At 44.2% G+C, this 25197-nt stretch overlaps 1 protein-coding gene across 2 annotated transcripts in view; it reads right to left on the bottom strand.

The window, feature by feature from the left end:
• The window catches only part of RIPK1 (receptor interacting serine/threonine kinase 1), a 49310-nt gene extending 25144 nt beyond the window's left edge, over nucleotides 1–24166 (bottom strand). The window contains exons 1-4 of one of the 2 annotated variants that reach the window (XM_058285176.1): nucleotides 23916–24166; nucleotides 8946–9165; nucleotides 5908–6064; nucleotides 912–1049 (exon numbers count right to left, since the gene is read on the bottom strand). In XM_058285176.1, the coding sequence (XP_058141159.1) occupies nucleotides 912–1049; nucleotides 5908–6064; nucleotides 8946–9109 (459 nt within the window). In that variant the 5' untranslated portion in view covers nucleotides 9110–9165; nucleotides 23916–24166. Of the gene's footprint in view, nucleotides 1–911; nucleotides 1050–5907; nucleotides 6065–8945; nucleotides 9166–23915 lie in introns of those variants that run through there. The other variant, XM_058285177.2, reaches the window with a different exon arrangement.
• Between the last annotated feature and the right edge of the window lie 1031 nt (nucleotides 24167–25197).

Genomic DNA, 25197 nt, shown 5'->3' with positions numbered 1-25197 from the left:
AGGACTCAGATGGGATCCCTTTTCACAAGACTTTCATGCTACTTTACTGGAATTGTAGTTGGTGCTGGGGTTTAAGATATATCTAGGGAATTTGAATCTCCGGACTGACAATATGATAGCCAGGCCCTGACCTCAACAGACTTCAGCTCCTACACTCTGATTTATTGGACTTACTCCACTCAGCTAACATGGAGTTGAAGAATGTCAACCACCACACCATGGAGCCTAGAGTGCCTACAACTGAAGGCAGGAGGATTACATACAATATCCATGTGGAATCTAAACCCCCTCTTGACATAGATGTGGAATGGACACAACCAAGCCAAGGTCCACAGGAAGGAGGAATACAGTAAGGATCAGAGTGGACTTAATGATATTCTATTCATGAACTATTGTGGTTAATAATCGAGAAAATGTGGCATTGATGTGGAAAAAGTGGCATGGTGGCTGCTGTGTGTGGGGAATGGGAGGAAGAGAAGAGACGTGGAGGCATTCTCGGGACCTGGGAGTTGTCCTGGGTGATGCCCCAGGGACAAATGCCGGATGTTGTATGAACTCCCATGGCCCACTGGATGGAACGTGGGAAAGTGGGGGCTATGATGTGGAACACGGGACATGGGGTGAAGCGATGCCCGGAGATGTACTCACCAGATGCAATGGATGTGACATGATGATGGGGGAGAGTGTTATTGGGGTGGGAGTGGTGGTGGGGAGGGGTGGGGGCAAATGGGGACCTCATATTTTTTTAATGTAATATCTTTTAAAAAAATTAATTGAGTAGAATTTGAAAAACAAAAACAAAAACAAAAACAAAAAAAAAGGAGAAATTAAAAAAAAAAAAAAAGGATGGACAGTGGAAAATTTTTAAAAAATGACCCCCGCCTTCTAGAAGCATGCAGATCCTGGTTTACCTTAATGTGAAAATCGTTATCGACGAGGATATTTTCAGGCTTCAGGTCCTTGTGTATCACACGTTCTCCATGTAAGTAGAGCATTCCTTCGATGGTCTCCAAAATTATCCTTCCTTTCACAGAAAGTGGGATGCTGATCTAAAACAAGTGATAGTAACTCCGTGAAGTGGAAAAGTCATCACACTGGCCCAAACATCTGCTTCATTAAAGGGTAGTGGGCTCTGAGCCTTCCTACCACACTCTTCCATGCCACCGTCATTGGGAGACCAGCCCCCTTTCCTAGAAAGATTTCATTCTGGACCCTATGGGAAAAAAACATTGCATTGACAGCGCAAAAATTAAAATCCCATGCCAAGCCAGGTAACATAAAAATGTAAAACCTTGGTCCTTAAGAACAAAACTATTATTTTTTACCCTTGGGGGAAAATATACTAAATGTAAGATATGGGCTATAGTTACAAGTGATATTTTGATCATGCTCTTTCATAGTTTGTAACAAATGGTTCACAACAATGCAGGGTGCTGGGGGTGGAGAGATGTATGGGAGCCCCGTATGACGATATGCATGTTTGTTTTGTAAATCCACAAGTTTTATATTATCTGTGTTGTTCATGAATGTTCATGTATGAGTGACGTACTTCGATAAAATTTTATTTTTTAAAAAGTCTTTTAAAAAATATTGTATCCTTAGTATTTAGCATGGTGCATGGTACCCAGGACAGGGGATGCTTATTGAAAGAATGAGTAAATAAATACACAAACATTCTCAAAAGTATATACCAATGATGTGTTACTATATTTATAGTAAATATGTGAACCATGACATGGAACAGGGCATGTGAAATCATGGAAAGAGAAAAAAGAATGCAAGAGAATGTGTCCATACTGATCACAACTATGTTAACGTGATCTATGAGATAACAAGTTAAAACTATACTGAAGGAGTGGACATGGCTCAAGCAGTTGGGCACTCGCCTCCCACTTAGAAGGTCCTGTGTGTGGTTCCCGGTGCCTCCTAGAGTAGACGAGCTGACAAATGAGGAAACATAGCAAGCAGGGAGCGGATGTGGCTCAAGCGGTTGGGCTCCCACCTCCCACTGGGAGGTTCCAGGTTTGGGTTCCCAGTGGCTCCTAAAGAAGATGAGAGGACACAGCGAGCAGACAATGAGCACAAACAGCAAGTGGAAACAAGCAGACAGACAAGGGAGCCATCTCACATGGTGGGGGAGATAAATACAAATAAATCTTTAAAAATAAAAACTATACTGAGGGGAGCGGATGTGGCTCAAGCAGTTGAGCACCTGCTTCCCACACGGGAGGCACAGGTTCAGTTCCTGGAGCCTCCTAAAAACAAAAAAAAAACAAGCAAACAAATGAAAAAAAAAACAACTCAGGGGACCGAATGTAGCTCAGTGGTTGAGTGCCAGCTTCTCATGTACAAGGTCCTGACTTCATCCCCCGGCCCTGGATACCTTAAAAAAACAAAGACAAACAAAACAAAACAAAACAAAAAACGTCCCTGATTTGCTATCAGATAGTTCAGGTCTTCACCAAGTCTCAGCTCACCCTTATTTGCCATTATATTCTAGTTCAACGGACATTTGTGTTATGAGACAATTGTAGTTTTTAGTTCAGTGGTTAAATATTAATTTTGTTCAATATTGAAAAGATCAGGCTGTTTCCTAAAAATTTTTATGTATGTTGGTAGACCAGAAAAAAAATTTAAATGATGGATGCTAGTTTCCCAGGTCAACCTCGCCAAACTATATTTAACTCAAAATGTAACTGAAGCACAGTATTAATATCTTGGTCACCACTGTCTAAAAAGCAGCGGACATTTCGCCCCTCTTCCTTAGTGTTAAGATTGGACTTGGGGCGGTGGACTTGGCCCAGTGGTTAGGGCGTCCGCCTACCACGTGGGAGGTCGGTGGTTCAAACCCCGGGCCTCCTTGACCTGTGTGGAGCTGGCCCACACGCAGTGCTGATACGCGCAAGGAGTGCTGTGCCACGCAGGGGTGTCCCCGCGTAGGGGAGCCCCACACGCGCAAGGAGTGCACCCCGTAAGGAGAGCTGCCCAGGGCGAAAGAAAGTGCAGCCTGCCCAGGAATGGTGCCGCCCACACGGAGAGCTGACACAACAAGATGACGCAACAAATAGAAACACAGATTCCCGTGCTGCTGACAACAACAGAAGCGGACAAAGAAGATGCAGCAAACAGACACAGAGAACAGACAACCGGGGTGGGGTGGAGGGGGGGAGGGGAGAGAAATAAATAAATCTTTAAAAAAAAAAAAAAGATTGGACTTGGGAAAAAATTCTGAACCAGTGAAGTCAATCACCCTCCCACCCCTCTTTTCTTCCTGATCCCCAACTGTTGGGTGCCCCCTGTGTCCACCTGGTCCTGCAGAATGCTTCACGTCCCAAACAACTCGTCTTCCAGTCCAAATGCCTACTTCATGCGGCTGATCTGATCTAGCTAGCTTCGGGGAGGTGAACAATCTGATCAGATTATAACACACTGAGTACAAATGGTCATCCTTCTCACAGGCATTTGTACCTTCTGAGAGATGTCTGTTGACCTAGAGGAACTGGCACAGCTTTGGGCAGCTGTGGGGTCAGGGATAGGGTGAGATGGAAGAGAGGAAGGATTTGCACTCCTATTTCGTCACTCCTTCCACGCACTCTATGCTCTGTCATTTTCACTTCCCCAAACTGGCTCCTTTGCCCGTGACCATTCTCTCTGCCTGGAACACTTCTCCCTAATCCTCAGTTTCAAAACTTCTACTTGTCCTTCCAAATTTGGCTCAAGCCACCCTCCTCCTGGATGCCTTTCCCATCTCTGCCAAGGTGAGGTGGGTACCCCTCCTAAGCTCCCACGGCAGGTGATGATACCAGAGCATCCATTCCATATCCTTCTTTTATTTGTCTGCCTCCTTTACCTGTCTATGTCTTTTCTACTATTGATTCCAAAGCACTGGCATGAGGTCTGGCTCTTAAGAGGCGTAAAAGTTTTAAAACTATTTGGTTTTGGTCACTGTAGCAGTTTGACATGGTTCATGAATTCTGAAAATAGTATTGGATTATGGTTGCAAACTGGTCTGTACCTGGGTGTGATTAAATTATGATGAGGGCTTTGATTGGGCCACGTCAGTAGGGTGTTGAGTCCCTGTGCCTTGGTGGGTGGGGACTCACAGATAAAAGGCAGGGCAAAAGAAGAGAGTTGAAGATTTTGATGTTGGAGTTTTGATTTGGAGTTTGATGCTGGAGTCTTGAGCCGGAGCCCTGGGAAGTAAACACACACAAGGAAGAGAAGCCAGCCCCAGGAAGAGAGGACCTGAGCCAGGAGAGCACAGAGGAATAGAGAGCGACAACTCCTTAGACATGGCAGAAATCCTGGGGAGAGAGACAGAGCCGTTCGCCTGATAGGCTACAGCTGGCCTTGTGGAGAAAAAGAGGAGCTGAGCCCAGAGGAACCCAGGAAGCCTGAACCCTCACAGCCGTCGGCAGCCACCTTGCTCCAACACGTGGAAATAGACTTTGGCGAGGGAAGTAACTTATACTTTATGGCCTGGGAACTGTAAGCTTCTACCCAAAATAAATACCCTTTCTAAGAACCAATCAATTTCTGGTATTTTGCATCAGCACCCCTCTGGCTGACTAATACAGTCAACAATTTTTATTTTCCTGTTTCAACTTTTATCCAGTCCCTTTGCCAATACTATTCTACATTTAACCTAAAGTAACAGGTATCTAAGTTTAATCGTTAATATTCCATCTTCTCTTACAGTCATTTATAATGTGTAGGCTTTAATCAACCAACTGCTATTTAATTGTTGGCCAGCATGCACACACCCTACTTCAGATCATGCACTTCATGAACACATGGCTTGTGGTAAGCTGCAGAGAAAAAGGAAACATGTTCTCAATCTTAATCCCTTCTGCGGGTATGAACTCGCTGCAAACAGGACTTTGGAAGGTGTTATTTTTAGCTAAGGTGTGGCCTGCTGAATGCGCGTGGGCCTTAACCCACTACTGAAGGCTTCATGAAGACAAAGCCACGTGGGGCAGAAGCAGCAGGGAGTTGATAGAACCCACAGGTGGAACTAGAAGAGTCAGAAGTGGAAGAAAAAGGAGAGGCAATCGCCCCTGGACAGGAAGGCCAGGGAACCCAAGGCTTGTCCACCAGCCAGAAAGCTCCCAAACCCAAGAGGAAGCCTTCTAGCCTCTGAAACGGTGAGCAAGGAAGACCCCACAGTGTGGTCTTTGCCATAGCAGCCAGGAATCTAAGACAGCTCTGAACCGTGGAGCTGAGAGTGGCTGGCGGGGTTCGTCAAAACCAGTGACAATATGGAGACACGGAGGTGACTTTTCAAGGGAGCGACTGTGATGGTTTGAAGCCTGGATGGACCCTAGAAAACTATGTACTTAAAGCTAATCCATTCCTGTGGGGAGGGGCCCATTGTAATGGGACCTTTGGGGGATCTTAAGATGTGACCCACCTCATTCAGGGTGAGTTCTTAATGCTCTTACTGGAGTCCTTTATAATAGAACGAAATTCAGACAAGACGGAGAAAGCCATGGAAGCAAGAGGCTGAAAGCAACGAAACCCGGAGGAGAAGGGAGAGCCCAGCAGACGCCGCCATGTGCCTCGCCATGTGGCAGAGGAGTCCAGGATCGCCAGCCTTCAGGGAAAAGGCATTGCCCAAAGAGGCTTTGATCTGGACATTTTTCTCAGCTTCAAAACTGTCAGCTTGGAAGCTACTCAGCAAACTAGAACAGTGATACAGGGAAGTATCTGCAGAAATTGAGAGGAGAGGACCCCTCGCCCAAAGCAGGGAAAGTCGAAGAAGAAGGAACAAGAGGCAGACTTCGGACAATCCCAGATGCCTAGCAACTCACAGAGGGAGTCTCTGACACCTGCGAGCCCCGAGAGGACCCCACGGTGGTGACCGGGACAGACAAGCAGCAGCAGGTCACCGTGGCCTTGAGCCCCTACCTCGGACTTCAGCACCTTCATCAGGTTCCCCTTCTCCATGAACTCCATCACGAGGGAGTAGACCCCGTCCTCCATGATGAAGCCCAGCAGCCTCACCACCCGTCTGTGTCTCAGTCTGTGCATCATCTTCCCCTCCTCCAAGAGGGACTCATTGTACCTGGGGGAAGGGCAGGAGCCGGGTTAGGACGCGGAGGCCTCCAACGCGCCACCTCGCGGAGAGTTCCTTGTGTATGGATTTCGGATGGTTTGAAGCTGGATGGAAGAGGATGTGCTTTTCGGGGGAAAAAAAATCATTCTAAACTTTATTTTTAGAGACATTTTAGATTACAGAAAAGTTCCGCCCAAAGTATCAGGATGTGGCAGTTTGAGATCATTTTAGGAATCCCCAAAAGAGAAGGATGATGTTTGTACGCTCATCGATTCCTCCGGGTGTGGCACCCTTTGACTGCATCATATTCAGCTGAGGGTCCTTTGATTAGATTTCCTGTTAAGACTGGAGCAAAGTCGGTGGGTGTGACTCAGGTTCTGAGTCCCTGTCCCCTTGCTGGGTCTGATATAAACAGACACTCACTCAAGAAGACACATGGAAGAGAGCGCTCCTTCATTTTGATCAACCCATGTGACAGAAAGAAGGCTCAAATAGCGAAAGCCCCAGGGAGAGGTGAAAAGCTTTGCCTGATAGCTTACAGCTAACCTTCAGAAGAGAGCGGAGACTGATCTACGAAGCCCTGAGAGACAAGTCCTGTGCCACCTGCCCCTGAAATCAGGAAGAAGCAGAGCTTCACAAAGAGGAGGCAGCCCAGAGGAGAAGGCAGGGGCCAGCCAGAGATGGGCGGGCATCTTGCTTCAACACGCAGGAACCGACTTCAGTGAGAAAGCAACCTTGAGTTGGGCTTTTTACGGACTTGTAACTGTAAGTGTTTTCCCCAACTAAATACCCTTAATAAAAGCCAACAGATTTCTGGTGCTTTGCATCAGCTGCCCTTTGGCTGACTAATACAAAGGCATTCCCATATTACTCCCACCCACCCACATATACATTTCCCCCTCTCCTTCACATCTTATGTTAGTGAGGTACGTTTGTTACAACTTACAAACCAAACTGAAGAAAAAGTGCTACTAATCAAGGTCTGCAGTTTATGATTTGCACTTTGCACTGTACAGTTTTATGGGCTTTGACAAAATGTATAATATCATGTATCCGTCATTCAGTAACATGCAAAACAGTTCAAATGCCCTAAAAATGCATTTCTGCGCTCCATCTATCCATCCCTTCCCCTCCCCTCTGAATCTCTGGTAACCACTATCTGTATATCAACATTACAAGATCTTCTGTAACCACATGATAATACCTACAATAAAAATAAATCTACATTGGTCTTGGTCCACGGTTACCCTCCCCTCTTAGGTTTGTTCATCATTCAGGAAAGTTATGTTCTTAAGGTTAATTCATTTCTGTGGGTATAAGCTCATTGTAGATGGGAACCTTTGATGAGGTTACGTCAGCAGGTGCATGGCCCAGGGTAGGTCTTAATCCTCTTACTGGCGTCCTTTATAACAGAATGAAAATCAGGAGAGAGAAAAAAGCCAGAGAAGCAGGAAGCTGAAAGTGACAAGACCTGGAAGAGAAGGGTGAGGCAGTCTGAAATTATTTCATGAATCCCCAAAGGAGAAAGTATATTTGTGGGCTGGTCCACTCCTGTGGGCATGAGACCTTTTTCCAACTGGACTACCTCAGGGAGGCAATGACTCAGGTTGAGTGTCAGCCTCTTGCTGGGTCTGAAAAAAAAAAAAGAAAGAGAGCTCTGCCATGTGACAGAGAAGCGAGAAACTCAAAGAGCTGAGGCCTGGCGGAAGACGAGCCATTTGCCTGATAGTTCGCAGCTGAAATCAGGAAGAAAGGGGAACAGCCTGAGAGAAGAGGCCTGGTAAAATAAAAGCCCTATGCCTGGCTTGCCCTCAGCTGAGCTCCAGGAGATGGCACAGCCTGGAGGGAAGGCAGCGATCACCTGCCATCTTGCTTCAACACATGGCAGACTTGGGTGAGAAAGGACCTCTTATGGTGCCTTGAGTTGGACCTTTCACAGCCCTGGAACTGTAAGCTTTTGCCCCAAATAAATACCCTTTCTAGAAGCCAATGCATTTCCAGTACTTTGCATGGGCAGCCCTTTGGCAAACTGAAACAAAGGGGAGAGCAGCAGATACCATATGACAGAGGAGACCAGCATCGACGGCAGCTGTCCTTTGGGAGAATGGCGTTGCCTGATGATGCCTTGGTTTGGACATTTTTCTCAGCCTCAGGCCTGAAAGCTTGCAAGCTAATAACCCCCATTGTAAAAGCCAACCCATTTCTGGTCTATCGCATTTTGGCAGCCTAGCAGACTAAAGCAGTATTGATCTCTTCCAGGGACGGACTACCAGCTTTAGGTGGCAGAGCAGTTTCTCGTTCGTCTTTATTTTCCTACTTCCCAATGACTGTGAGAGTTCAATAAATGTTAAATCAATAAATAAGTGAATGAAAAGTACATCAATAGCAGCAACATCTCTGGAGAAAGGTGGCCGAGTACAATAATTTAAAAATGTAGCCACCTTCCTAACCACTTTGACGAGAAAAGAAACCGAAAACAACTCCACCAATTGCTTTAAAAGAGAGGTCCTTGGAACCTCTAATGAATGAGCCACTTTTATTTTCAAGCGAGGGGCCAGTCCTGGCCAAAAAAAAAAGTGAAGCAAGGGAGTAAGCCCATCTCCAAGGGTCCCTCGCCAGCCCCGTTTCCTTTGCCTCGCCTCCCACATCGCCCTTGACCTCGTTCCCTTTCTCTGCTTCCTTCCTCTTACTAGCTACCAGAGAAGAATGACAGCCACCTGGTGAGTCATCGGGACACCTGGCGAAAAGTCTAAGTCCCGAGATTTAAACCGCGGTCTGCCCCGTTCGAAAGCCCCTCGAAGCCCCAAAGTTCTAGAGCTGCTCTTCTCCGCGCACTGCCCTGCGCCTCTGCGGCCCACCTCTGGGGTCTGGCCCGCCGGCCCCCACTCACTCCGTGCAGTTGGGTCCCTTGTACACGTTCTTCAGGACCACAAGGCCATGGTTTCGGTGAAAGCACAAGGACACCTTCCCGAAGCCCCCGCTGTCGATGTGCTGCTTCTCCAGGAAGTCGGTGGATTTCATCTGGATGTCATCCAGCAACATGCTTCCTGCCATCCCTGATGCTCTGAGAGCCCCACACCCAGCGCTGGGTCCCCCCTCAGGGCAGTGTCCTGCGGAGGAAACAGAGGGGACACGGCGGTCAGGGCTAGCGTCACTCCCAGAACGTAGGTGACGTTCCACCGGGTTGCTTTTGGAGGTTAGATTTACCGTGTTTGAAATGAGCTGTTTTTCATATTTCTAGGAGTCAGAGAAGACCATAACTTTTACTCCTTACAGGGAAGAACATTTCTAAAAATTGCCTCCTGCTACAATACACCTATGTATGTTGAAACGATCTCACAAACATCATAAAAATGCAGGTGGAGGATTTGGCCCAGTGGTTAGGGCGTCCGTCTACCACATGGGAGGTCCGCGGTTCAAACCCCAGGGGCCTCCTTGACCCGTGTGGAGCTGGCCCATGCGCAGTGCTGATGTGCGCAAGGAGTGCCCTGCCACGCAGGGGTGTCCCCCGCGTAGGGGAGCCCCATGCGCAAGGAGTGCGCCCCGTAAGGAGAGCCGCCCAGTGCGAAAGAAAGTGCAGCCTGCCCAGGAATGGCGCCACCCACATGGAGAGCTGACATAGCAAGATGACGCAATAAAGACACACAGATTCCCGTGCCGCTGACAACAACAGAAGCAGACGAAAAAGATGCAGCAAATAGACAAGGAGAACAGACAACCGAGGCGGGGGGGGGGGGGGGAGAGGGGAGAGAAATAAATAAATTAATTAAAAAAAAAAAAGTAGAGCTGGGCTCACTGGGAAGCAAAAGAAATCCAGGGATGATGTGATGGTTGGAAGCTGTAAAATCATGTTCTTAGAGACAGTCCCTTCCTGTGGGTGTGGACCTATTGCAGGTGAGACCTTTTGACTGGGTTACTTCAGAAAGGCGTGACTCAGGGTGGGTCGTAATCCTCTTGCCGGTGTCCCATATAAATGGGATGAATATGGAGAGAGAAAGCCACAGGAGCAGAGAGGAAGCCACTGAAGCCAAAAAAGCAAGGAAACCCAGAGGAGAAGGGGGAGGCCAGCAGATGCCACCATGTGCCTTGCCATGGGGCCGAGGAGCCCAGGATCACTGGCGGCTGGTCTATGGGGAGAAAGCGTTGCACGATGAAGTCTTAATTTGGACATTTTCATGGTCTCAGAACTGTAAGCTTATAAATAAGTTAATGAATTCCCATTGTAAGAGCCAATTCATTTCCGGCCTATCGCATTTCGGCAGCCTAGCAGACTAAGATTTAAAACAGGGCACTGGAAGGGGGCAGTCGACCCAAAAGGCTTTCGGGCACACCCTGGGGTGGCAATGCCAAACTCACCACCCCAAAGGCCGAGCTTGAAAGCCCAGGTGAGGGTGGGAACTAAGACCTCTTCACCCTCTCAAAGTGGCACTCCACTATGTGCTACCCCCTCAAGGAAAGGATGGCCCAGACAAAAGCAGCCCCTTAGCAAAAAGCATTTGTTTCTCTTGGACCGAGTATGGGGCATAAAACAACAGCCTCCATGCCAATCTGTACCTGGGGGGCTGTCTGCAAACAGGTTCAGGCTTTGACTCCTCTGATGACTGGAATCCCCAAACTAAGAAGTTTTATTTTGAAAGTGGCCACAGGCTGGGGGCCTCCTCGAGTTAAAAGGCTAAAGCAGACATAAATCACCTTCAAATCGGGATGGCACATGAGCTTCTTTGCCAGAATTACAAAACAGAGAAGGGAAAATTTACCCTGAGCCAGACCCAGCAGCCCCAGCCAACAGCAGGAAATGAAACCACTGAACAGCCTTAGAAAATAAATAGGTTTACAGTGATACGGAAAAGAAGGAATCTGAAGGATATATAGGGAAAGATGCCAAATTTAGGAAGTCAAGAAGGAAAAGGATTTGGAGAATTTATCCATCGGTGCAGAGAAGAAGGCAACATCAAATCTCTCTCTCCTTCTTCCCTGGAACACAGCGTTGCGAAGGAAAGAAGAACTCAGGAAAAGGCAATCTATGGGCAGGAGCCGGCTTGGGGAAAGCTGCCCAAAGTCCAAGAAGATAGGGGAAGAGGTGAGGCGGGGGTGCGGGGGTGGGGGTGGGGGCTAGAAGACAGCGGAAAGAGCTCGGGCTTATCCTTGTTGAGTTTGGATTCTACTTCTGCAATTTTTAGACCCAAGGTCTTGAGGAACCTACTTAGCCTCAATTTCCTCAACTGCAAACGGAAATAACAGCGCCTACCTCCCAGCACTGTGTGAGCATTACATGCCGCTGGCTCCCAGCTCCTACTGACCATCCCTGTGAGAACGAGATCCCTCGGGAAGCCACCCAGGAGCCCCCGCTGGATACCGTCAACGTGCCCTGTTCCCCGCAAGCCTGCTGGGACAGATGTCATGGGCTGCTTCTCCCTAACTGGCTGGAGGCTGTCCATCTCCAGCACCCAACAAAAGACCTGACACATGGTGGGTGAGCAGTAAATGGAGTGTTCTCTAAAAAGGAAATATTTACCCAAAAATAAAGGCTGCAGCGATGATACCACGATGGAGAAGTAAGAAAACCCGGTTTCCATCCCCACCACTAAACTTTTAACAACAAGCAAAACCAGACAGAAGCATCTTTCTCAGAGTTCTGGAAAACAGTTAAAGGGCAGCAGTAACTAGGACAGCACTAAAAAAAAAGCCAACTTAAAAAATAATATGGGAAAAATACACCTAATACAAACTATGGGCTATAGTTAACAGTAATATTTTAAGCTTCTTTCCTCACTTGGAACAAAGGTACCACACCAGTGCTACTTTTCAACAACAGGGGCATCTTAGGCATATGGGGTTTTTTCTTTTGGGAGTAATGAAAATGTCTTAAAATTCACTGTGGTGATGAATGCACAACTCCCTGACTATACTGAGAGCCACTGACTACACTTTGGATGGACTGCATGGTGTGTGAATATATCAAAATAAAACTGATAAAAATAAATACATAAAATAAGGCAAAAAAAAAAAAAAAAAGATAAGAAGCCCCCTTAAGATGGTAGATTAAATGCTTCAGTGCTCTTGGCCCCTGAAGAAAAAAGGATCAGGGTGGTTTCAAAGCTATTCTCTTAACTCATATGCCTGAAGGAGAGTACTCAAGTACCCTCATTGGGAAATCTGCAAAGTCTGGGAAAAGCATGTACATTTTTCCTATCTATTTCTCTCTTGTTGGCTCCTGGTATTCTAGGAAAGCTCAGTCACAACACTAGCTGGATACAAGCTAAGGGAACAGACACCTCAGAGTCTAAATTCCACTGATAACACATTAAAATATCAAAATGTTCAGGTTTCAAAAAAGATTACACAAAACAAAAAGAAAGGAACAGGGAGTGATAGCCCTGGCAAAGGAGATGATTAAAGCATTAAGAAACCATCAGTAAGGATGACCAGACCTAGGACATATTAGGCAAAGACTGTTAAAAAAAAAAAAAAAAAAAAAAAAAAAGGTCCTAGACATTATCAAAGAGCTAAAGAAAAACCTGGACAAAGAACTAAAAAAATTCAGGAAAATGACAGATGAACCCAAAGTGAATTGGTAGAGAGAAGGAAATCATGGAAAGGAACCAAACAGCTCTGAAGTCCACAGTAAAAGAAATAAAAAAATTCCTTAGAGGGAGTCAGCAGCAGACTGGAGTTGACAGAAGGAATAATCAGTAAACTCGAAGATAAGATGACTGAAATCATTTAGTCTGAGAAGCAGAAGGAAGAAGGAATAAAGAAAAGTTAATAGAGCCTGAGAGACCTGTGAGAGACAACCAAACATAATATCAGCATATGCATGTAGGAGTCCCAGAAGGAAAAGAAAGAGAGAAAGAGGCAGAGAGAATATTCCAAGAAATAATGACTGAAATTTTCTCAAATTTAACACAAGACATGAATATATGTAGCCAAGAAGCTTAACCAACACTAAAGAGATCCACACGAAGATACCTTATAATCAAACTGTTAATGTCAAAGACAAAGAGAGACTCTTGAAAGTTGTGTGAGAGAAGCAATGCACAAGGCATAGTCAAAACGATAAAGTGCTAAATTCTCCTCAGAAACCATGGAGGCTAGAAAGCAGTGGGATGGCATATTTAAAGTACAGGAGGAAAATGTAACAACAAAGAATTCTATATCTGGCAAAATCTTGTTTCTAAAATGAGAGGGTGATTAAGACATTCCCAGATAAACAAAAAACTGAGTTTATCACCATTAGACTGGGCCTATAAGATATGCTAAAGGGAGTTTTTCAGGCAGAAAGGAAAGGATATCAGGTGTTTTAGTTTCCTAGGATGCTTAAGCAAATACCATGAAATGGGCTGGCTTAAACAATGGGAATTAGTAGCTTATGGTTTTAAGCCTGGGAAAATGTCCAAATCAAGGCATTTTCTAGGTGATCCTTTCTCCCCAAGACCGTGAAATTCTGGGGCTGGTTGCTGGTGACCTTTGGTTCTTAGTTTGTCACATGGTGGCATCTCCTGGTTTCTTTCTTCTCTTTCAGGTTTGTTGATTTCAGCTTCTTACTTCCTGTGGCTTTCTCTCTGTGTGTCTGAATTTCATTCTCTTATAAAGGATTCCAGAAATAGCAGTAAGACCGATCCTATTGATTAACTTTAAGAACATGTTTTCTGGGGTACATACAGCTTCAAACCACCACACCAGGCAATAGATTAAAGCCACATGACAAAATAAAGGTCTCCAGGAATGGTAACTATGGAGTAAAAATCAGTATATTTTATTTTTGGCTTGTAACTCCCCTTTTTTCATCTTACAGAGTAAAAAATGAAAATGCTTAAAAAGTAATGATAAATCTAAGGTTTTGGACAGCCAATGTAAAAAGAAGTAATTTTTGACAACATAAAGGTCAGGGATCAGAAGGATATAGGAACCTAATTTGTGTATGCTAGTGAAATTAAGTTGGTATAAAATTAAGTAAGTGTTAAAGATTTAGGATGTTAAATTTACACCCCTGGGAAACCCAGAAAGATAATGTCAAAACACTACACACAAAAGAAATGAGAAAAGAGTCTAAAGGGTTCATTACAAAAGATCAACTAAATACAAATAAGGCAGTGAAAGAATTACAGGGACAACTACTGTGATGGTTTGATGTTGGATGGATCCCAGAAAACCACGTCCTTAAAGTTAATCCATTCTGGTAGGTGTGAATCTATTGCAGGTAGGACCTTTTAATTAGATGACTTCAGCTAAGGGCTTTTTAATAGATTACTTCAGTAGTCTTGACCCAGGGTAGGTTTTAATCCTCTTACTGGAGTCCTTTATAAATGGGATGACTATGGAGAGAAAATCAGAGAGAAATTCCCAGACAGTGAGAGAGAAAGTCCTGGAAGCCAGAAATTGAAATCAACAGAACACAGAAGTACAGAGAAAAACTCCCAGAAGCTGAGAGAAGAAGCCATGGAAACCAGGAAGCTGAAAGTGACAGACCCCTAGGAGAAAGTAGGTGCCACCATATGCCTTCCCATTTGACAGCGGAGTCCAGGATCACTGGAAGCTGGTCTACGGGGAGGAAGAGGAAGAGCTGTCTGATGCCTTGGTAAGAGCATTTTTCCCAGCCTCAGAACTGTAAGCTTTTGAGTTAATAAATCCCCATTGTAAAAGCCAGTCCATTTCCGGTATATTGCCTTGGCAGTCTTTAGCAAACTAAGACAAATACCAAATGAGAAAATGGCAGAAGTTAAGTCCTGCATTATTAGTAGTTACTTTGAATATAACTGGATTAAATTCTCCAAAAGGCAGAGATTGGCAGACTGGGATTAATTGTTTGATTGTTTGACTGTGATTAAAAAAAAACAAAAAAAAAACCATGACCCAACCATATACCATTTACAAGAGACCACATTAAATTCAAAGACACACACAGATTACAAGTGAAAGCATAGAAACATATTTCCTGCAAACAGTAATCAAAACAGAGTGTGGCTAAACTAATAACAGACAAAATAAGCTTTAAGTAAAAAACCATAAAAAGGAACAAAGAATGACACTGTACATTGATAAAAGGGACAATTCAGCAAGAAGATATAGCAATCAAAAACATAAACAGACCTAAGAACAGGCCCCAAAATGTGTGAAGCAAATATTGACAGCTTTGAAGGGAGAAATACATCAGTAGTAGGAGACTTCAATGCACCACTTCTAATAGTGGATAGACCATCTACACAGAAGATCAATAAGGAAATAGATAGCATGAACAATACTATAAGCCAACTAGCTCTAACAGACATATGTAGAACCGTTTATCCAACAACATCAAAATAGGCCATTTTCTTAAGTACACACAGATCATTCCCTAAGACAGGCTATATGTGAGGCCACATAAAAAGTCTCAAAAAGTTTAAAATGATTGAAATCATACAAAGTATATTCTTCAACCATAATGAAATGAAGCTAGAAATCAATAAGAGAGAGAATGAGAAAATCCACAGGATTATGTAGAAATTAAACAATGCACTCTTAAACAAGCAATGGGTAGAAGAAGAAATAATGAGGGAAATTTTAAGTGTCTTGAGATTTATGAAAAGAAAAACCCAATAAACACCATGGGATGCAGCAAAGGCAGAACTGATAAGGAACGTTATAGCTCTAATTCCTCAAATTAAAAAGGAAGAAAAATCTCAATTCAGTAACCTAACCTCATATCTTGAAGAACTAGAAAAATAAGAGCAAACCAAATCCAAAGTGGGCAGAGGAAGGAAATAATAAAGATTAGAGCAGAGCTAAATGAAATATAAAATGGAACTAAAAATAGAAAGAACCAACAAAACCAAAAGTTGGTTCTTTGACAAACTTTTAGCTAAAATGACCAAGAAAAGAAAGAATGTACAAATTACAACCATCAGAAATGAAATGGGAACATTACTACTAAAATTACAGAAATGATTATATATAAGAGGATATTATGAACAATTGTACACCAACGAATTAGATAACCTACATTAAATGGACAAAGTCCTAGAAATACACATATTACTGAAACTGTGTCAAAAAAAAAAAAAAATAGAATATCCCAACAGACCAATAGCAAGTAAAGACATTGAATCAGTAATCAAAAATCTTCCACCGAAGAAAAGTTCAGGTCAAGATGGCTTCTCTGCTAAATTTTAACAAGTGTTCAAAGCTTAATACCAATCATTCTCAAACTCTTCCAGAAAAACATATCACAAGAAAAGAATACATGGGGCATATGGGAACCTCCTATATTTTTTAATGTAACAATTTGTGTGATCTATATATCTTTTAAAAATAAAAAAATAAATATTATAGACTAAGAATATTATAGACCACTATTACTATAAATATAGATGAAAAATCCTCAACAAAATATTAGCAAACTGAAACCAGCAACACATCAGAAGGATTACGTTCCTTGATCAAGTGGGATTAGTTCTAGAAATGCAACATAAGGAAACCAATTAGGGAAGCGGATGTGGCACACTGATAAGTCCTCCGCCTATATATGGGAGGACCTAGTTCAATCCCTGAGGCCTCCTAGTGAAAAAAATGAAGAGAAAGCAACCCTGTGCAGTGAGCCAGTGCTCACGTGTGAGTCAAGTGCCCACGTGAGTGCCTGCATGGTGACCCAGTGTCCATGCAAGGGAGTCACACAGCAAGATGATGACGCAACAAAAGAGAGACCAGGGGGAAAGTCAAGGTGAAGTGCAACAGAGACCAGGAACTAAGGTGGCGCAGTTGACAGGGAACCTCTCTCCACATCAGAGGTCCCCAGGATTGAATCCCTCTGGATCCACTGGGAGAAAGATGAGGAGACAAAGAGAAATAGATACAGAAGATCACACAGCAAATGGACATAGACAGCAAAAACAGCAGGGTTGGGGCAGAGAAGGGGAGAAAATAAATAAATCTCTGGGGAAAAAATAGAAAACCAATTAACAGAATTCACCACAATAGAATGAAGGGAGAAAATTACCTATCATCTCCATTGAAACAGAAAGTTATTTGACAAACTCTAACACCCTTTCTTGATAATATTTCTCAGCAAAATAGGAAGAGATTTCTTCAACACAATAAAGGGCATATATGAAAAACCCATGGCTGACATCATACTCAATGGTGAAAGACTAAAAGCTTTCCCACTAAGATCAAGAACAAGACAAAGATGCCCACTTTCATGCCTGATATTCAGCATTCTATTGGAAGTTCTAGCCAGAGCTAGAACAGGAAGAAATGAAAGCATCCAAATTGGAAAGGAAGAAGTTATTCCTGTTCACAGATGACATGAACCAGTATATAGAAAATCCTCAAGAATCAACAAGAAAGTTATTGGAGTCAATAAATTAATTTGGTAAAGTGTTGGGATACAAGATTAAAAGGCAAAAAGTCAGTAGTGTTTCCATAGACCAGCAATGAACCCAAAAAAGAAGTGAAGAAAAAAGTTCTGTTTACAATAGTAACTAAAATAATAAAATATCTAGGAAAAAATTTGTGGTGGTTTGACGTTGTATGTACCCAAGAAAAACATGTTCTTAAATCTAATCTATTCAACTAATCTATCCCAGGTATGTGAACCCACTGAGAGTAGGACCTTCTGATGCCTTTACTTCAAGGTAAGATATGACACAGCCCAATCACAATGGATCTTAATCCTATTACTGGAGTCATTTATAAGCAGAATATCAGAATGAAATTCAGACAGAGAGGAAAAAAAAGTGACAGGAAGCAAGAAGCTGAATATCAACGCAACCCAGAAGAGAAGGAGGAGCCCAAGAGATGCTGCCACCTTCCCTGTCACATAACAAGCTAAGGACCAAGGATCACCAGCAGCCAGCCCCAAAACGCCACAGTCTTCAGGAAGAAAGCACTGTCTTGATGGAGCCTTGATTCTGGCCTTTTTTCCAGCCTGAAGTAAATTCCCATTGTTTAACCCAACCAACTTCATGGTATTTTGCTGCAGCAGCCTAGGAAACTAAAGCAGATCTAAAAGACTTACATGTGGAAAATTGCAAATCATTACTGACAGAAATTGAAGGCTTAAATCAATGAATAAAATCAATAATAAATCAATCAATTGAAGACTTAACTACACCATGCTCATGGATTGGAAGACAGTATCACTAAGATGTTAATACTACCTAAAAGGATCTACAGAATCAACCTAACCCCAATCAAAATTCCAACAAGACTTCTTTGCAGAAATATTTAAGCTAATCACCAAATTTATATGGAAAACCCCAAATAGCTACAACTATCTTGAAAAAGAACAAATTTGACAGACACATGCCTCCTAATTTCAAAATATATTACAAAGCTACAATAACCAAGAGGTGTGGTACTGGCACTAGGACAGAAAAATAGACCAATGGAATGGAATTGAGAGCATAGAAACAAACCCACATGCCTATGGCTGATTTTATTTTTTCAGGTACCGAGGTTGAGGATTGAAACCAGAATCTCACATGTGGGAAGCTGGTGCTCAACCACTGAACCACATCAGCTCCCCTCAGTTGGTTTTCCTGTTTATTCGCTTATTGTTCATTTTTCTAAATTAAGACTTATTTACTTTATTTTTCTTTATTTACCCCCCCTCCCCCAGATAGTTCTCATCTGTCTGCTCACTTTTTTGCGCATCTGGTTGCCTTCTCCAGGAGGCACCAGATACTGAACCTGGGAGCTCCTACATGAGAGGCGAGTGCTCAAGAAACTGTGCCACATCTGCTCTCTGCAGGCTGCAGTGTTTGCTGGCCTGTGGCATCTGCTCCCTGTGGTGGCAGCGGCGTCTACCTTTTTGCAGCAGGGGCAGTGCTGCTTGTCTTCTTTTAGGAGGCACCGGAAACCGAACCCAGGATCTCCCATGTGGAAAGCAGGCGCTCAACCACTTAAGCCACATCTGCTCCCCTTCATTTTTGACAAGGTACCAAATCTACACAATGGGGAAAGAATAGTCTCTTCAACAAGCAGTGCTGGGAAAACTGGATATCCACGTACAAAAGAATTAAAATGGACCCCTTCCTCACACCATATACAAAAATTGACTCAAAATGGAATAATGACCTAAATATAAGAGAGAAAACTATCAGACTCTCAGAAGAATACACAGGGGAGTATCTTCAGCTTCTTGTATTAAGCAACAGATTCTTAGATTTTACACCAAAATCATGAGCAACAAAAGAAAAAAAATAATAAATTGGGGAAAATGGGAGCCCTACTACATTGTTGGTGGCTCAACATCTGTGGAAAACATTTCTGTTTAATCAGAAAGTTAAACACAGAATTACCCTATGGCCCAGCAATCCCACTTCTAGGTATATACCCCCTACAACTGAAAGCAGCAACTCAAACAGATTATTTGTACACCAATATCCATAACAACATTACTCACAAGAGCCAAAAGGTGGACGCACCCCAAGTGTCCATCAAGAGAAGAGTGGATAAACAAAAGGCTGTATATACGTACTACGGAATGGTAATCAGTCATAAAAAAGAATGAAATTCTGACACAGGTTACATCATGGATGAACCTTAAAGACATCATGTTGAGTGATACAAGCCATATACAATAGCAGAGATATTGTATGATGCCACTTATATGAAATCACTAGAATATGCTAATTCATAGGGCCAGAAAGTGAGTGAAGGTACCAGAAGCATGGGGTTGGGGGAAGAGGGAGTTACTGCATAATGGCTGCAGGGTCTCCTTTGGGGTGATGGATAAGTTTTCGTAGTAGATGGTGGTGAGGGTAGCACAACATTGTGAATGTGATTAATCCCACTGAATCGTATGCTTGGGAGTTGTTGAGAATGGAAAATATGTTTATATATTTATATATGTGTGTGTGTGTGTATAAAAATCACAATTTTTAAAAAGAGAGAGGGAGACTGAAGAAACAATAACAAATGCAATCCATGCTCCTGGATTGGATCTAATAAGGGAGAAATGCCCAAAAGGACATTGGGACAACTGAAAAAATTAGACTATAGACTATAAACTTTATATCATTGTTTAATTTATTGAACTTGATAATTATGCTGAAGTTGGTTACATAATTGAGTATTTTTGTTCTTAGGAAACATACACAGGAGTATTATGTGTTTGAGGAGTATGATGTATACCACCTACTCTCAAATGTTTAGAAAGTAGGTAGGTAGGTAGATAAATAGAATATTAGAAATGTGATAGATAGACTGATATTAGAAATGTGACAAAATGTTGAAAGCTAATGAAAGTGGGCATCTAATACCTTGGACTTTTCTGCATTGTTTTGTGTTATTTTTCTAACTTTCCTGGAAGTCTGAAATTATGACAAACTCAAAAGTTAAAAAATAAAGACTATATTAAATAAATCACAGCACATTCATAAGATAGAATATTACATACTTTATCAAAATTGTTTTCAAAGAGTAAGTGTGAAAAATATAATAAATATGTACATTTTTCCATAGAGGCATACGAAAAATAAAAACAAGGAAAAACACCAAAATGTTCACAAGGATTTTATCTGGATGGTAGAGTGATTTTCATGTTCGTACTTATACTTTCACTACAATTTCCAAGTTTACTATAATAAACATGAATTTCATTTATAATAAAAATTATTTTTAAAAAGGGATTCATTCACGGAAGTAGTCCTTTACTGATGTGGGAACAGAGACGCTGAACAAAATTATGTGCAAAAATGTTTCCAATAACATACAGAACAGCAACGATCTGTATAAACAATCAACGGGTACAGAGGAGAGCTGGCTACAAAAGTTTACCCATGGATACTCTGAAACACATCTAGCAGCTTTTAAAAATGATGTTGTAGAAGGACACTTCATAAGTTCAAATAAGCTCACAGAGTAAAGAAACGGGAATGAACTGCAGTCATGCCCTGACGTGGGTGTAACGTTTCAACTTTAGAGGAGCAGGAGGAGGACCGACCCCAACATTCTACAGCCTTGACCACGGGCCCGTCCCAGCCCTGAGCAGTAACAGGTAGCAGCAGACGCAGTTTCAGCCGTGGGGTAAACCTGTATAAACCGAAATCTTCCATATCTATACGGCAGAGAAGACGTAGGACTGTTTGTGTCTGGCCCTGTCCCAGCATCAGTAGCGTTTCTAACAGCATTAACCGTTTAAAGACAAAAAAGGAAAAAAAAAGAAGAGGAAAAAGAAAAATGACGAATTGGGGAACGCGTGGTACGGGTTTCTCCTTCCCACTCCCGGCCGCCCTTTGGCAGCTGCAGTTTGGAATCACTGCAGTTTTCAGCCGTGGATGCAGGTACGTAGCTGTCCGCTCTGCTCCTTGTGCTGTAGTTTCTAGGACAGGTCAGCCGCACCGGGGCCTGGGGCACAGGCCCTGTGGGGGTATGTCAGTGTCACTGGATGTCGAACAGTAATAAATTAAACCAACAGGGAAAAAAAAAAAAATCTCTCCTGGGTATCCACCTGGGCTATCTGCCAAGACAAGCCAGGGTTCCCGTGGATCCTGCAAGCACGGCAGAGCTCAGAGAACCAGGGGAAGCCAGCTCTTGAACCCATAAATCCTTACGCTGCCTGCTGGTTTAGTCTCTGCATTCTTTTACATGGGTTTCCAATTATTTCTTTTGTTTTCACCGCCCCCCTCCTTGCCTCATTAATAATTCACTTTCGTAAAGCACTGCATATCTTAGGAAGGCCTTGTGAATGAGTAGGGTGAGAGATTCCCTAGAGTCACAAAAACACTGAACAGCAGACAGGTAGTAAAACTTTTAGGAAGCAATGTTATGAGTAATTAATGATGGCACACTGGCTTGTTATATAGCATGTTACCATAACTCATTTCAACTAATAATGTAACAGTGCATAAATGGCTGTTAATTCAGACACTCAGGGAAACAATTTTCTTGGAATGGGAAATTCCAAGAAAATTCACAAATTACCTCCTATGGCAGGACAAGTCTAAATACCAAAATAGTCATATTTACTTTTCATTAATAGGTCTACTTTTTAACCTCATTCTTTCCCCAATTTTCAACTGTGACCATATCTAAGAGAATGTGGTAGACAAATGTTGGTCGCCTACACAAATGCCACTGCCTACTTCCTTCCCTAAGAGAACCCTAGTTTTACTCAAGTACCCCAAAGTGACCAAAGGGCTTCTCCCCGGTTCTTTGATGATAACAGCCTCAAGCTTTGCCCCAGGTGAACAAGAGCTCTGAGCAAGGCGAAGATAAATGATCAGCAAGAGGCAATGAGACAGAAATCGAGTTGAACATCGCTTTATCCCATTATCACCAGAGGAAAGTAAGTTTTATTATCCTCATTCTCAATTTACAAATAAGGAAGCTGAGATTTATAGTTAAATGGTTCATCCAATGTGGCAGATTCTGAGGTTGAATTTATCCCTTCACTCAAACTTCCACTCTCTGCCCATTAACACATGCCATTTCTCTGGACTGCAAACAATAATTTGTCCTTGGAAAAATCCAGCTGCAATCACCTAATCTGAGAGCCTTCCTCACCTATATGAAATGAGTGTGCCATATTAGGAAGCATGGGGCAAGTATGGAACTAAATTTTAAAAATATGTGCCTCAAAAATCAATATCCTACAAGTTAATCCAGTCAATCATTTTTTGCCAGAAATATATTATTTAACTAAGTCTTGGGAAGCTACACATTGTTTTCAAATTCCCAGACCACACTGGCGGTATTAGCATGGGATGGGTTAATAAACTGCAAATAATAGCAGTTAGGAAGTTAATATTTAGGGATATTTTCTTAATATTCATAATCCTGAAAATACAACATATCTCCGGGACTCAATATAGTGCAGTCAGAGGAAAATCAAAGTTAAAGCTAATCATTATGGTTATCAGTCATGATAACGATGATACCCTCCACACTTCATTTTAAACAAGCTTGGTCTTCAGTATTTTCGCACAGAAAAGCTGCACTCTTCCACGTTTCTAAACTGACCACAGTTTCTTCCCTGCTGACAGCCTCGCTGGTGGTTGCAAACGGAGTATGAAGTTCACTTCCAAGATCACTTCATTCCCGGAAGAACACAACTCTGTGATTATACAAATGCCGATGACTGCGCGGTTGACCAACACGTTTCAATAAAGTGATTAAAACTTAAAAACCTATGGAGTACTCCGGAGACGGAAGGACTTCTCCCAGATACAAGGAAGATAACCGCCTCAGGCGCTGCCCCAACTGAACAAACATTAGGAGCAAGATGAAGACGAGTGACTAAAGAGGGGCAATGCACAGCCGCGGAGAGAAGGATGAGGAGGAGATGGAGCGAACGCGCTGTCAGGCGGCGGGGAGCGCACGGCCGCCACTGTCGCCAACCCCGCCGCGCTCGTGGAAGCAAATGTCCCCGACGACCCAGGAGGTCTGATACTCGCCCTCTCGACGCCGGAGCCCCGGACCCCTCCTCCCCCATGACCAGCTCGCGTCCAAGAATTATGACTATACAGATTCTGGGTGTCGCTGCAACCGCCCCCGGCGTGCAAACCGCGGCTCTCCGCGGCAGGGCACCCGGTAACCCCACTGGGGCCGGGCGCGCCCGCTGCTCCTGGACCAGGCTGTAGGAGAGACCCGCGGGGCCGGCGCGGGGCCGTGCGGGGCCGGCGCGGCGGGGCCCGGGACCTGGGGTCCAGCGCTGCCCGGGGCGCGGACCCGGAAGCTGCGCCTCCCGGGGCGCGCGCCCGGCGCAGCCGCTTCCAGCCCGCGATCGCTTTCGCTTCCGCGGCCCGCAGGCCTCCCGAGGCGCCGGGGCCCCGGAGCGGGGCACGAAGCCCCGAGGAGGGGCCCCCCGAGGGTGGGGGCAGGACGGGCTCCGGAGCGGGCCGCCCCGCGCCCTGGCCCCGCGCCCCCCGCGCCCGCTCACCGCGCGCGGCCCCGCCGTCCACGGGCGTCCAGCTCCCTCGGCCTCGCTGTCCACGGCGGCCACAGGCGGCCCCGCCGTCCACGGGCGCCCAGCTCCCTCGGCCTCGCTGTCCACGGCGGCCACAGGCGGCCACGGGGGTCCACGGGCGCCCAGCTCCCTCGGCTCCGCCGTCCGCGGTGTCCCGGCGCCCAGGTCCGCCCGTCGCGCCAGCTCCGGCGCCGACAGCAGCTTTTATAGCACAGTCCCTGCTACACTCATTCGCCCCGCGCCGCCTCCTGCTCCTCCTCCCGGAAATCCGGGCCTTCACAGCCTTTTACATTGGTTAGACCAGGGTGTTGGAACGGCGGCGTGGGTGGGAGTGCCGGAGAAACCGCGGCCCTCGAGTTCCCTTCCACCACCCGGGACATTTCTGTCCTCCCCATTTCGCCCAGGTTGAAAGGAAGGGCGGGGTTCTGTAACACACAGTGAGCGCTAAGTTAAACCATGTCATACACAGTGAGTGGTTAAACCATGTAATACACAGTGAGTGAACCCTAAGTTAAACCACGTAATACACAGTGAACCCTAAGTTAAACCATGGACTTTAGTTACTAGTACAATTGTTCAAATGTGCTCTCATTAATTGTCATCTATGTCCCACACTATTGCAACGTGTTGGTGGTATGTGGGAATTCTGTATTTCATGCATGATTGTTCTGCAAACCCACAACTTCTCTAATAAAGCAAGTATAAGTTTGCATGCACACCGTGATCTTGGATTATAGAAAGGTCTATACAGGAGACCAAAGAGGAAGGGGTAGCTACTTTTGTGATAAACATTTCTAACCACCTACCTGTGCAGAGCAGGCCCTGGATACAAGAGTATCTGGTGATCGGTACCAGTGATACAAATATATCTATTTATTGAATGAATGAAGAGCAAGTTCATTCAGTGAATGTTTACTGCGCATGGGTTCTAGGCATTGAAGTTGTGACTAAACCCAGCCAGAGTCTCACCCTAGTGGGGAAGGCACAAAAGAAACCAATAAGTAACTTAAGTAACTGAGTTTTTTGTTAGGCGAAAAAAGTTACGGTGTGAAAATGCCTCTGGATGTGTGGGAGAGCAGATTATATTTCAGACAGGTGGCCAGGAACAATCTCACCAAGACAGCAACTTTGAGTAAGGAGTTAAAGGCAGGGAGGGAAGGAGCCAAGAGGATGCCCTGTGGGCCAGCACAGTTGGCACAGGGGAGCGTGAGGGCAAAGGTGGGGGCACAAGCAAGGGGGTCCCTGTGGGCGGAAC

Source organism: Dasypus novemcinctus, chromosome 22, assembly GCF_030445035.2.
Source record: "Dasypus novemcinctus isolate mDasNov1 chromosome 22, mDasNov1.1.hap2, whole genome shotgun sequence".
NCBI classification, from domain to species: domain Eukaryota; kingdom Metazoa; phylum Chordata; class Mammalia; order Cingulata; family Dasypodidae; genus Dasypus; species Dasypus novemcinctus.
This window is presented reverse-complemented; position numbering and strand designations above follow the sequence as displayed.